The 15173-nt window shown below is 19.3% G+C and overlaps 2 protein-coding genes across 2 annotated transcripts; both read right to left on the bottom strand.

Annotated features, from left to right (window-relative positions):
• Nucleotides 1-3930: 3930 nt before the first annotated feature.
• On the bottom strand, nucleotides 3931-4989 carry PGO_000670 (variable surface protein; the record flags this gene model as incomplete). The annotated part of the gene is made up of 3 exons (XM_028690814.1): nucleotides 3931-4086; nucleotides 4218-4847; nucleotides 4975-4989. The coding sequence occupies 3 exons, from the start codon at nucleotides 4987-4989 to the stop codon at nucleotides 3931-3933; spliced, it is 801 nt and encodes a 266-aa protein (XP_028546615.1).
• Nucleotides 4990-10893: 5904 nt separating this feature from the next.
• PGO_000665 (hypothetical protein) lies at nucleotides 10894-11412 on the bottom strand (the record flags this gene model as incomplete). Its single annotated transcript, XM_028690813.1, has 1 exon — nucleotides 10894-11412. One exon carries the CDS (start codon nucleotides 11410-11412, stop codon nucleotides 10894-10896), a length of 519 nt encoding a protein of 172 aa, XP_028546614.1.
• Between the last annotated feature and the right edge of the window lie 3761 nt (nucleotides 11413-15173).

Genomic DNA, 15173 nt, shown 5'->3' with positions numbered 1-15173 from the left:
AATATATCCACATACATAAATTAACACGCTTTAAGCTTTTTAAATATACTGTTGTGTATTTAGGATGTCATTATTATATTAATATAAACAACAAACTAATTCTACGTATTATAATTAAGGGTATGTTCCATATATTATAGTTTTTATTACAACATAAATATTAGATTACAATATTAATTCATAGGATATAATATATTAGATAAAAATAAAAATATATTCATTATAATACATGTTAAACATTAATAAATGTAAAATGAATAAAATAAAAAAAATTATTTTATTATATACATAAAAATATAGTTATATTATAAATATTTTTCTTTTTTTTATAATTATACTATGATATACACTATATATATATGCAATGTAAGAGCGAATACAAAAATATAATAATACCTCTATTGTAAGTAATAGGATATAATTAATTTCATTTCTTTATGTTTCTATTTTATGATATTATAATAAAAAAATTAATACATTTTTACATTACAGTAGAAAATATAATGTTATAATATATATAAAATATAAGGAAGAAATATTTTATAACATATATATTGATGTATTTGAAAAGCGATTATATAAATTTAACAGGTGTGCCCATAGAATAATCATTAAATAATCAGCCATACATCCATAAAAAAAAATATTTAATAAAATTCCGGAATCTGATCACAAACTGATAAATATATATCTAAAACTTAAAATATTAAACTTTAAAACATATAATATTTACAGAAGTCCTAAAAGAATAAACTATTGGAAAAAATAACAATATATTTAGATACAATAATAAAATGTTTGAGTTCATTTAATGTATTTTAGAGAACACATTTGCAATTTCCTATAACATTTTACGCGTTATTTATTTTTCGGATATAATTTAAATTTAACTTATGTTAAAATTGTTTAAAAATAAACATTCATTACATAGGCATACGTTAAAAAAATTCATTTTAAACATCTTCTATGATTCTATTAAGAGTATCATAATGTTTATAAATATTACAAAAGTATTTAGTTTCCTTATATTTATTGGGTCAATGTGGAAATACATCATTAAAATACATACAAAAATGAAAATATTATTAATAAATAAATTACTTATAATATATATATTATTTTTTATTATATATGATAGTTTATATTAATATTATTTAGAATTAATATAAATAATAAATTTAACAATTAATAAAAATTTTCATTTTTATTCATACCTTAGTGCCATATATTATGTCATTTTGCTAGTGAAGTAGGAAAAAAAAATACTTTTTATTTTTTATTGTATATGTTCTTGCAATAAATATGAGCAAAAACCTTAAATTCATGGTATTTCCATTATTTTTTATATTTTAGAACAACTCTTGAAATATATATTTTTAATAAATTACACAAAATATTTTAAAATGTGTAATAATGTTATTTAGGGGGAATAAAAAAATTCCTGTTTATCATATAAAATATCACTTTAACAAATGGTTCTTTAATTTAATATAATTATATTTTACATTGAATAATTCTATTTTTATCATGTTATACACATAAAGCTATTGTTATAGTATAATTATTCACAATATTAATTGTATGGATGTATTTTTTTAAAATAAATAATTTCTTCTTATGAAATATTTTTATTTATTTGATTGTTTATGAATGTATTGATATGTGTGTACATATAACAAACATGCGTATTTTTTACATGTATTCAGGTGTGAATATTAATTATAATTGATGAATTATTAGTAACCTTATTATTCTTACGTATAAAATGATTGATTTTAATAAAATAATTATAGTAAATTATATAAATTTTATTATGTCCTATGAGTACTATATATAAAACATGTAATATTGTATAAAATTTAATATATATCATAAGATGAATATTAAGGTTGAAATATTATATATATAAATATTTTTACATTTTATAGATATATTCCTTGTGTTATGGAAAACATATCAATCCATTTTAAAATAAAATAATTATCTCTTTTCTCATCTATTATTTTTTTAATAATAATATTTTGCAATATGTATTCTATAGTATTTATGGCAAAATGAATGAAGTAGGAAAACTTCTGAGATATAGAAGAACCAAAAAATACAATTAACTTTATATTATTCGAAATTATGTATATCCTTAGACGAAAAATAAGAGAAAAATAAAGATTACTAAAGCATGGAAAATTATACTACAACTTTTTCCAAATTTATAAGTGATAAAATATATAAATGTTTATTACTAGATAAATTATATTATATATATACATACACTATAACATAATGAAAATATTGTCTTTAATTAATAAAAAATTAAATTATGATATATATCATAATAATTACATTTTTCTAATTAATATATTGATTTTTATTATAGATAATATAATTATATTGTTTTTTATGATTTTTGTACATTAATATATTAATGTTTTTATAAATAAATAAATTAATACAGTACACAAGACGCATTTAAATATATTGTGACTTTCATTTTACTTTTCAATAACACTTAATATGAATTACATTTAAAAGCACATTATATTCACATTTCATTATATTAAATAAAGGGTATTCATTTATATACAGATTTTTTGAAATTAATATTAGTAATGTTTATATCAATAAGAAAAAAAAATAATACTTATTAAGTTTTTTCTTGAGATTATATATTTTAACTATAACCTTTACTCCAAAATAATGAAATATACTATTTCGTTTCCATTAATGGGTGTATGAAAGATACACACTTATGATAATATTGTAAAATTATCATACATTTTCAAATTTAATAATTTCTTAATGTTCATTTATACAAAATAATTTATAGTGATATATAATTGATAAAAGTGTGCATGGATTTATAAAAAATATCACGAATAATATATAAATCATTATGAATTATCATGTAGAATAATAATCGGTTATAAATTTGTATATATAGTTTTAAATTAATTTATAAATTTAATTTTAGATTTTAAATGTAAAATTATGATAAAAAGTAATTATATTAATGGGCCACTTTTATATTCAATATATTCACCATATAATTTGATTTATTAAATGAAACATATTTCACTTGTATTATTCCGTTATAATAGAGAAATTGTTTACTTATAGTTCTTAGAAATATATACCTAATTATTTAGATATACAAGAACTAAAATAAAAAGAAGCTTAACAAAAGATATAAAATTTAATTTACTTATTATCAATTAAATGTACAATATAAACAAACACATTATATTCTATAAATTATTAATTCTAAAAATAATTTTATAAATTTATTGCAATAAAACAAAAATGAAAAATTTATAATAAACGAAAAACATGAATGATATTTATATAATATTTAAAATGGTAATATGTAATTTAAATATATATGCATGCTTATATCTGCCTTGTACGTCTATAATTATATTATATTTTAAAATTATGCATTCTTTTGATTCATATATATATTAAATTAATGATAAAATTACAGTAATACTATATATATTACATATTTTGTGAGAATATAGTAGCAAATATTAGATAATATAAATTATTATATATAAATTTAATAAGTGAATATAGTAACATTGTAATATAAAAGGTTGTTTACTAAATCCTAGAAACTAGAGGACACAGAAACATGAATATACAATAATGTATAAATATTATGTACCTTAGAATTCATCAATATATAGAAAATCATAATTATATAAACATAATCATGCGTCATTGATATTAAATTTTCAATTAAATCCGTAATTCTGATATTTAATTCTATAAATTTGGAAATAACATTTTTATAACCACATATATTATATTGATAACTATTTCCTCATGAAATTTATAAATTTATTTTTCTTTTCGTTTATTATATAAATAAAATTATTTCCTTTTTATTATATTTAGAATAATTTGAATTTTATGAAATATATTTTTTCTAAATTAATCTGAACTATAGTCTATATTATATCCATTATTCATTGATATACTATTAAAGTCTTCATATTGATCTAACACATATAGTTCTTCATCTTTATTTTTGAATTCACTTATTTTACGTTTTAATTTATAGAGCAAGCATGTAAGAAATGAGGTATACTATTTCATTTGAAAAAAGAAAATATATTTATAAAAACATATATTATTATTATGATTAATATGTTTTATTATATATAATTTACTATTTTTATTTTACACTAAAAATATATAGGAATAACATCATAACTAACCTTAAGGACAATAAATAACAACAGTAATACTACGAATGTAAGGAGAATTGAAATTATAATAATATTTTTGTTATTAGTTTGCCTAGAGAATGAAATTTCTTGTTTATCACTTTTACATAATTCAGATATATTTTTATCGTTATATTTTTTTATAATATTTTTTAATTCATTACAAAAATCCATGTCTTCAATTACTTCTCCATCGTGTTTTATTGTTTTTAGACATAGAGATGTTTCATATAAATATTTGACTTTTTCAAAATGATCATAGGAAGTAATATTATCCCAATATGATTTACATTGGTTATGTATGGAATATTTTTTCAAATGATTCAAAAATTCTTCATAAAGATTTTTGGTATCGGAACTTTTACCTTTTTTTTTAAATTCATGATATATCCAATAATACAGGTATAAACAATGGATACGTTCAGAAATAGCACCGTGAGTACGAGAAAAATTATATATATATGACATAGCTGTTGTGCAAATGTTAATATCATCCGAATTAATACTTGATAAATATTTTCCCATAATAGGTTTACATTCTCCTTCGTAACTTGTACTCATTATTCGTTTTTGATCTTCTAGCTCCTTTTGACATCCAGGGAAGTAACTTATATATTCATACTAAAAATAAAAAAAAGCCTCATTATGAAAAAAAATTATATAAGAAAAAGTAATTTTTATAATAAATATGAAAAAGTGAATACACTATTATAGCTGCAAATTTAATATTATATTAACACAAACATACAATATTAGACCACATCTACCTAAAATTATATACTAAATTTGGTTAAGATAAAAAAATTAATGAAAAAAAATATATATAATTATTTAAAACTAATAACATTATATATAGAATATAGTTCTCACTATTTTTAATAAATATAAAAATTATGCAATAATACGATCAACATAATTGATCATTATCTTTTTTTTAAGTTAAATATATGGTATTATCTATTTGAAGATATATATTATTTAATTAATGATCCCCAAAATAAAGAAGAAATATTTACTACTTAATTAAAAAATTGTAAATATATATTCTAAAAACGTAATAAAAGAGTTTTTATTTTAAAAAAATAATATTATTATATTAATACCATATAAAGAATGAAATTACATCATGCTAGGGTCAATCATACATTTGAGTATATATATTTATATATTACTATTTATTACAGAAAATTACATAATCTTATATATAACTTAACATAAAATATATTAGAGACATATACGTAATGTTTGAAAATCTAGCTTTTATTATTAAATATGACATTTTATGTATTCATTGAAGTAATCTTCTATGAGAAATGGTTATATAATTTTTCATAATAGTACATATATTAAATTTTTTTACTCCTATTACATCATGATATTCATATAGAGGACATATATTTTATAATTTTTTCAGTTAGATATATTATATATTTACATATTTTATAAATATATAATGTATACTAGTAAAACATATACATAATTGCATGTGACATTGGTAATATTTATTACATTTATAATATATATATTTATATTTTATTTTACTAAAACGAAATTTTTTAAAACATATTTTTACAATTTATAATAATTAGCGCTATTCTGCACTATATTAGAATATTTATTGCTATAGATTTTTATTTCATATTTTTATTAGATATATTCCACATAAGTATATTTCTTTTTTTAAAAAATCATATTATCATTTTTGTATTTTTTGTAATAAAAAATATTCATAGATAAATAAATATATATATATATAAATATATTATGCATGCTAATAATAATTTATGTGATACTGTAAAAAAATAACAAAGGTTATCTTTTCTTAGTATATGTTGTCATATTTTTTTTTTGCATTCCTGCAAAATATATACTGATATACCTTTTTGTATATAAATTTTTTTTAGGCGATTATATAAAGTAAAAAATATATATTCCTTTTTCTTCTATTCATTTGAGTTGAATGGTCTATTGTCTAAGTACATATTGAAGCATTATTCAGGAATTAATATGATATATAAAGATATTATAATTAGCTATATGAAAAAGTATTTTTAAATAAAATTATATTTTAAAATTTTATTTATAATAATTTTGTAAAAGAAAGAATCTATAAATTATTGTAAATTGAGAAAAAACAGATTATTAGATACTACGAATATCTTCACATATGTTTTGATTTAAATTAAACATTAATTAATGTGTAGGACCTATTTTATCAATAGCTTTATACTGATTTAATACGCAATTTAATATATAAAAAGTATAACAGATATTTTTTCGATTTAAAATTTGAATTAATTTTATATTTTTTAATGATTCATGCTTTAATGGATATATGTTCTTATTATTATATATTAATCGATTACTGATGTATAATATTTTGTATATATTTATTGTTAAGTACCAACGAGCACTGAAACTGATTTATTCAAATTTTTTTCTGAGGCTCTATGAAATCAATGTTGTTTCAATATTAATATATTTTATAGGAATCATTATAATAATAAAAATTTTGCTTTTAACTAAATATGCATGTAATTGAATTTTAAATTCGATTTTATTTTTTATGAATTAATTTTTTTTTCTATGATATTACTATTTATAAAACTTCATACATCATAGGCATATCATATATTGAATTTCTAAGGAGTGTTCTTATAAAAAAGTGTTAGAAGAAGAATATAATTGCAAATGGTTATATTATATAGAAAAAGATAGGAAATTGAAAAAATTATTATAAAAAAATTGACTATATATGAATTTATTTAAATATAATTTTATGTGATGTTGAGAATATGAATATTAAAGAAAAAAAAAAATGACAAACCATGGATCACATTATTATGATAAGCCATAACATAATTTATAAAAAATATATTTTTTTATAAAAATATAATTATTTATAGAAAATAAAAATATTAATGATTAAAATATATAGATTTTTTTTATGAATAACTATATTTTATATTATAAATAAATTATAAGCCAAAAAAAAAAATATATAGTGAATATATAACTTCAAAATTAGATATATATAAAACATACTTAATATTTAATTTTTGTTACATAATTAAGCTTATTAGAAAATAAATCCCAACTAATTTTGAAATTCTGAACTTATATTACTTAATTTATTGTAATGTTTAATTTTACTTTGGAAGCATAAAATCTAAATGTGTAAAGAATAAGATTATGTGCTTTCAAAAAATTATATGTCATATTTATTACAGACATATTTATTCTTTATTTAAGAATAATTATTTTTATATAGATATATTATTTGTTGTATTTTATTATAAAGGTACTGAAAGCCTAAATAAACGGAAAAATTTTATTTAAAATTCTGTACATATATATTTTTAGCCATACTAATATCCGTTATACGTCTATATATATTACAAAAAGTAAAGGTTCATATTTTTTGATATGTCAAATTATAGTGGATAAATTAAAAATATACATGTGATACAATAATTATATGTATTTATATAGTCAAGAATATGTGAATCATTTTTATCTTCATTAATATTTAAAAATCTTTTATTTAAAGAATATATGCAACGTTCTCTAACATTAATAACATATATATAATACTGTAAAAAAAATAATTTTATTGTTTTATGACATTAACAACATAAATATATTTACTATAGGGGAGGAATTTCATTAAATTATGGAAAAAATGCATTATTTAGTAATATAAAAAATGCATTCTCCGAGGTTGAAATTTTTAAATGAATATATAAAGCACTCATGATGATTATATAAAATATATATTTTTTAATCATTATAAAATGAAACATTGAGGAATGGAATATTTTTATACTATTCTTAAAACTTCAAGAAATGTACAATAAGTACTTTATATAAACATGACATATTTATGATGATACATAGGTTAAAATTCTAGGAATTATTTTTGCATACATGGATATTACGATGAAGATTTTAATAATTTTTTGTATTATTTATAAAAAATGGGATCCATATTATTAACATAATCCATATGTTTTTTCTACGTTTACTTTTTTTGTGTCACTAGTTATATTATAACTTCCATAAAAGCAGGAAAAACCATTATAAACTATTTCACAAAAAATTAATCAAAGCTTTTTATAATATTAATGAAAATTAGAAATATATCTATTACATAAAATGATATACCAATTAAGGTATAATAATATATAAGCATTTATCATTGCTAATAATAATTCATATAATTTAATGGATTACTCAAAAATAACACAGAAAGGGCTCAGTATGCATATTATATATATCAGTGCATCAAATATAGCCATTTCCATTATTATAATTCTTAAACCATAACTAAATGTTTGGTATAAATGTACAAATCATTATTTAAGAAGAAAATTCATAATTCCTTATGATTAATTTTGTAATGTATTGTTTTCTTATATCTGTTTTATCGTATATAATCAAAAAGTAACTTGCATGAATTCCCATAGTTTTATTTTTACTTTTATGTTCTTTTAACTCGAATTAAGTTTTAAATAATTCACATTACATATGAGTAAATAACTATTCTTTTTATATTAAATTTTACACTTTAACATATTTTATACATTATATTTGTTATAATTAAATTTCATTTTTATTATATTACATTTACTTGATTATTTCATAATTTTCATATATTTTTTAAATGTGTCTTAAATAAAATCAATCTCGTGCATAATATATATCAGTATCAGATTTATTTGTGTATTTATTTCATTATTGAATTAATAGTTTTGAAGAAATTGTAAATATATTTTAATGATTTCTTCTTTGTAGAAATAGTTCTTATACTATCATTATATGAAGACAGAAGTGTTCAATCATATTAAATTCATAATCAGTTGTGAATTGGAATTATATTTTTTCCATATATTAAAATTATTTGAAAAACTTTAATTGTGTATTATAAAAAAATAATTTTTGACAATATAAGGCATTTTTATTTAGTTTAAAAAATGTAGTATAAAATACATTTTTCAAGTGTGTATCTAAATATTTTTTATTACATCATAGTTTTGTACATAAAAAAATAACCCTAAATAAAAAAAAGGTTATTTAGAATTCAATCTGAATCGAAATATACATATATTTACTAAAAAAGAAATACTTTATTTTAAAAAATTCTAAAACTATTTCATAGCATAAGAAACTGAACAAAAAAAATCAATAGAATGCACTCTCTTGTAATGTTTTATCCTTACTGTCATACTGTAATTAAATGTATAGCACAAAATGTTTATAATTATGTATTTCAAAAACATAGTCTTAATGTTCTACTACAATTTAAAACAAAAAAAATAATTAAATAAATATTAAGAAAAAAATATATTAGTTAACATATACTTAATGTTTAAAAATAAACTGATTTATCAATTTTTTAAAAATAACTATTTATAGATATGTTTAATATTTAAATTAGCTATATGTAAATTGGGCATTTTTTTCGCTTGCAACTGAAGGTCCATATAGTACCATCTTCATTTTTCCATTCATTTGTTTTCGTTTTTTTTTCTTCTTCTTTGTAAAGAGTATTTTTAAAGGCACATACTAAAAAAAATAAAAAAAATTATAAAATTACAATTTAATTCATGTAAATAAGTAAAAACATATGAATAATTTTTTTATCATATCATAATTTAGTTTATTTTTGTAAGTATTGTCATTAACAAAATAATTGTCAAGGACCCTAAAGCTATTATGATATATTTTTTATATGGTATCCAATCGTCATTTTCACTAATTTCACTTTCCAGAACATCATTACCAGTGATACCTGTAAAATCTGCAGGCTACGTTACACCTAAAACATTGTCTCTTCCTACTATATGTGTTACAAGAGAATTATCACCATAAGATACTTCTAAAATTTCATTAGATATTTCAGTATGTCTGCTATAAGACATAGAAATGTAAGATAAATTTCATATTTTAATGTGCACAACTATACATTTCATCAAAAAGTGTGCTATTGCGAATAAATCTCTCATTAGTACCATTATCATAGCTACCTTGTTTAAGAGTATCTTCTTCAACAGTACTTATACGAATATTGATATCATATCTGTAATAGCATGTGTAACACCCGTTTTTCCATAATTAGTATAAAAACCATTAGAATTCTTACCTTTGGGAACTTCTTTATAAGGAGATTGGTTATTATTATCTTGAGATCCATCATATATGCTACCAGTATATTCTGGGGGTCCTTCTTATGTATTAGCATCTACACGATCAGTAACAATTTTAATAAAGGGTATGTTAGTGAAAACTGTAGAAAAAAATGTTTTGCAAACAACCGTTATTATATTAGAGATTTCTTTAACAGCATTATTACTTTTTTTCAGACTGATTAGCTGAGCATTACTTTTAGGAACTTTTATTATACTTCAAGCTATATATTTATTCGAATTACTCTCTTGTTATGTAATACCTGTATTCGATACCTTGGCAGAGGTTTTTCAGAAGATTCATTATTTTCATTGTTAACGAATGCATTATTTATTGAATTACTTGTGACAGACAAAGATTCGGGGGTAGTTTGCAATTTTACAGGTTTAGTAGAATGATGATCATACACTGGTGAAGATAATTCTTAATTCTTATCAAAATTATCTGTATCCCTTGCTTCTTGTTGTTTGTTTGGATTTTCTTATTCTGATTTGAATTCAATCACGGCAGTAGGCTTTTCATCTGGTTTTTCGTGATTATCACTTTTTGAACTTCGGGGTTCCGAAAACTGTGAATCCAATATTGATTGTAACTTAGACTTTTCAACTTTTGTAACTGTTTCTTCTTTACTAAGGTTGTTTCCTTCACATAATAGTTCTTCGCCTGATTTTAGCACAACATATCCTTCATTATAACATTGAGTGTTTTTACTGTATTTACATTCACTAGTACATCCTTCATAGAAATCCTTTCCCTCATTTTTTACATGCAGATTAGAATAGGAAGAAATTTGCGTAGGACACTTACTTTTTATTTTGAATATATATTTTTTTAATTCATTACGTTCATTGCATATGTGCGCACAATTATTTTTATAAAAACTACTACATTTTTCTCTAAATTGTGATAAATATACTAAATATTTATCATCACACCCTGCAAGTATAATCTGTTCATTGTCATTATGGTAAACAACAATTGTATATTTGGTTTCTTCCATTTAATTACTATTATAATTATATTCCTTTTTACATTCTTTAAACAAATCATACCAGAAAATAAATCATCATTATGAGTACGTATATTTGCAAACGAGAATTTAATATTTTTCCTATCACGATAATTTATTAATAAAATTAGGGAAGTACAAATAATTATATTGATTAATGATATAGTTTAATTTATTTAAGATGTCATGAGGATGCTTTGAAAGCAAATATATGAATAATTTGTAGTAATAATATCTGCATATGTAATTTTTTTTTTATTGATATCAACAAAATAATTCAATTAGCAAATATATGCTCAAAGAATATGCATTATTGATATACATTAAATATATATAATATATGAGGGGGTATAGAAAACCTTAATTATAAACATTAAAAGGTAGTAAAACATACATAGAAATATAAGTGTTATATGCATTGCACACAAAATAAATTAAAATAATGAATATAAAAGTTATCTTTTTAGTGGCACTTAGAAGCTAATTAAAATTCCTCTAGAAAATGTTTAACATATACATTTTATACTTTAATAGTAAAAATAATTATATATTTAATATTACCTATATATTTCCCTATATATCCATTTTTGTTTTATAGCTTAATTTCTTTTATATAAATAATCCAACTATTAAAAGGTAGAGCACTTATAATTTCCTGTAAAATATTTCGTACTTACACATTTGTTTCATTATTATTAAGCTTCATATATTTTGAATTTTTAATGCTGCATATAAAGATAAGTAGTATATAATATTTTTATTAAAAGAAGATTTATATTATTATAATAAAAACTATTTATAACTAAATTTCCTATTTAATACTAAAAATAAATTAGAAGTTATATATTCTGAAAATCATAAAAGTACATTTTTTCTGTGTGGATATGCTATATTTATTTTTCTAGAAATATCTTCCCACTTACATATGTGTACCCTTTAGATGACACGGTATTTATATTTTGAGTGTCATTAATTTTATTTAGGGTAAAATTAAGACGTTATAATGTAGATGAATTCCAAAGAAATATGAATAGAAATAAAATCATAAACAGGCTATACAATTTGTTGAAAACTGCTAATATATGTAAATTTTTTTTTTTATATATTTAGCAATAAAAAATAAATATTACACATTAATATTGTAGAGAGTACTAATAGAATATATTGTGATTATAATGATAATACACAAAATGAGTTCATACTATATTATTCTAATAATTTTCTTACAATTTTTATATTCAATAAAATATATTAAATGATTATTATTTTTTTTCGTTCTAACTGGGAACACTATTATTTTGTTTAAAACTACCAATTTATTAATTTTTTTGATGCATATATAAAATTTTTATATTTATGTTATATATATTATATTTAGGCTATATTTGAAATATTTAAGCAGAATATTTTTAAAAATATATATTTAAAATTAAGTATACTTCCATTAGATAATTCATTAAAAGAGTATATTATACTTTCTTTATATAATCATTTGTATGTTTCTGTGTAAAATCATTTATATTTATGATATTTCAATAAATTTCCTATTAATATATAGTAATAATAATAATGTTAATTTATATAATCTTGAACTACTTAACTTGCTGAACATTCTTTAAAGTTTTACAAGAGTTTAATCATTATCTATTTTTAGTGATATTTATTATACTAACAGTTATTGCAATCCAGTGATATTACTATTCCTTTTTTGATTATATTGTTAATAATATTAATTCCTCTTCTTTGGCTTTCTACATTGAGTATAACAGAACGGACATATATAGTAAATCTCGCAAAAGAAATATATTATTTTACTTTTAATACGTTAACTATGTAGAGAAATAATAGCAATTTATTCATTATTTATTTATAGTTTCCATTCAGTAGAATATAGTATATTGTTAATAATTCACTATCTTAGTTTTCATATATGTTCATTCATTATTTAGTGATATTAATATATTTCTTCTATATTTGTTATTAGTATAAGTTATATTTAAAGTAATATGTCTTATTCCATAATGTAAAAAGAAGTACTTCAATTTGCTAGATTCCTTTTTAAATATTTTCTGTGTTTTCACTGCTATATAAATGTGTCTATTCATTTAAAGATCTTATGATCTGTCTATATATATTTTTTATGTTTTTAAATAGTTTTAATTTATGGTAAGAAACTGATCATTTTTAATGTCGTGTATAAGTTCCTTAAATAAGGAATTTTGATTAAATGCATATTCAGCTATAGTCGTATGTATCGAGCAAAAAAGTTTATTTCATACTCTTCCTAATGCAATTAAGGTTTTACTACTCATTAAAGAAAATATCTTTTTATAATTCACAATATAAAAACAATAATTTTATTAAACCTCTTCATCTTTTCCAAGTATAATAATAGTTATTATACAATTTTATTGAAACTTCGGAAGAAAACATTTTTTTTCCCTATAAAATTTGATGGTTTTAAATAACCTCATATTGTTCTGTATACATATAATGAGGGAATGAAAATATTTTGTAAATTTTATGTTTATGTACCTCACAACAATTATAATGATTTCATTGTTAATTTTTTCATAATCATTTTAATTATTTTCTCAATAGACAAAATTAATGTTAAATGATAAAAAGCCATCAAACAAAATCGCAATAAGATTAATAAGCAATTATATATGAAGGCAAACATATTAATATGTTAAGAGATATTTAAATAATATAAAGTGCATAATAAGAGAAATAATATATTTATACTCTATATTTAAAGAGAAATTTGATTTACACTATAAATATAAAGGACATAAATGGAATAAAATATCACTTCAAATTTTATCTATCTTCACCTCATCGATGTAAAAAAAAATAGAATTCAATTTAATATATGAATAATAATTATGGTAATTTTTTTTAAAAAAAAGCTGTTAAAATTGTGTGCTTAATTTATATATACATAATGTCTAAAATGTTCTTAAAATTTTCTACCAAAATTATTTTATATTGTTTTTTATTAAAACCGTAAAATGCGGATGCTTAATTACAGTCACACTTTAATAAAACAAATATAATGAATATATTTATTATTTTATTTATAATATATATTTAGAGCTTTTATCTTTAATTGAAAAGGAAATGAATTAAATATTTTGAAAAAGAAAAGCAGTATGTGTTTTATTGATCAATAATATTAAGTGCCTTTTAAATGCAAGTATTTAAAATTTTGCACCATTTTATGTTTTCCAATTATAGTTGTTTCAGGAAAAATTACTATTTGAGCAATTATTTTTATATGTTTTTCTAATGAAGAAAAATGTTATTTTTTTTTTTTTTTTACAAATTATTATTCACAATCTTTATTTTATGTCTATAAAAAAATATTAATCATTAAAACTTAATATACTACATTTTAAAAGAATGAATACAATTAAAAAAAGTTTTTTTTTCTGCTATATCAAATTTTAAGTGCAGAGGATCCATGCTTTATTACGAACTGTCACTGTATTGAATACTAAAAAAATACAATCTATCATATTTTGTAACGTGCGTCATGCTTTTTACACAGTAAATGAAATTAATCTACAGCGCATTATTAGATTACGCCACATGTTTTGTGATTTTATAAATTTTTTATATATCTGATTTTAAAATGAAGAAAAAAAAAATTGATATGAGAATTTTGTGAAAATAAGGTTGTAGAAAAATAAAAAATACTAGAACTGTATAGTTCAAAATCAAGATATCATTTATTTTTTTAAAATATA

The sequence above is a fragment of the Plasmodium gonderi genome (assembly GCF_002157705.1).
Source record: "Plasmodium gonderi DNA, contig: Pgo-contig_57, whole genome shotgun sequence".
Taxonomy (NCBI): domain Eukaryota; phylum Apicomplexa; class Aconoidasida; order Haemosporida; family Plasmodiidae; genus Plasmodium; species Plasmodium gonderi.
This window is presented reverse-complemented; position numbering and strand designations above follow the sequence as displayed.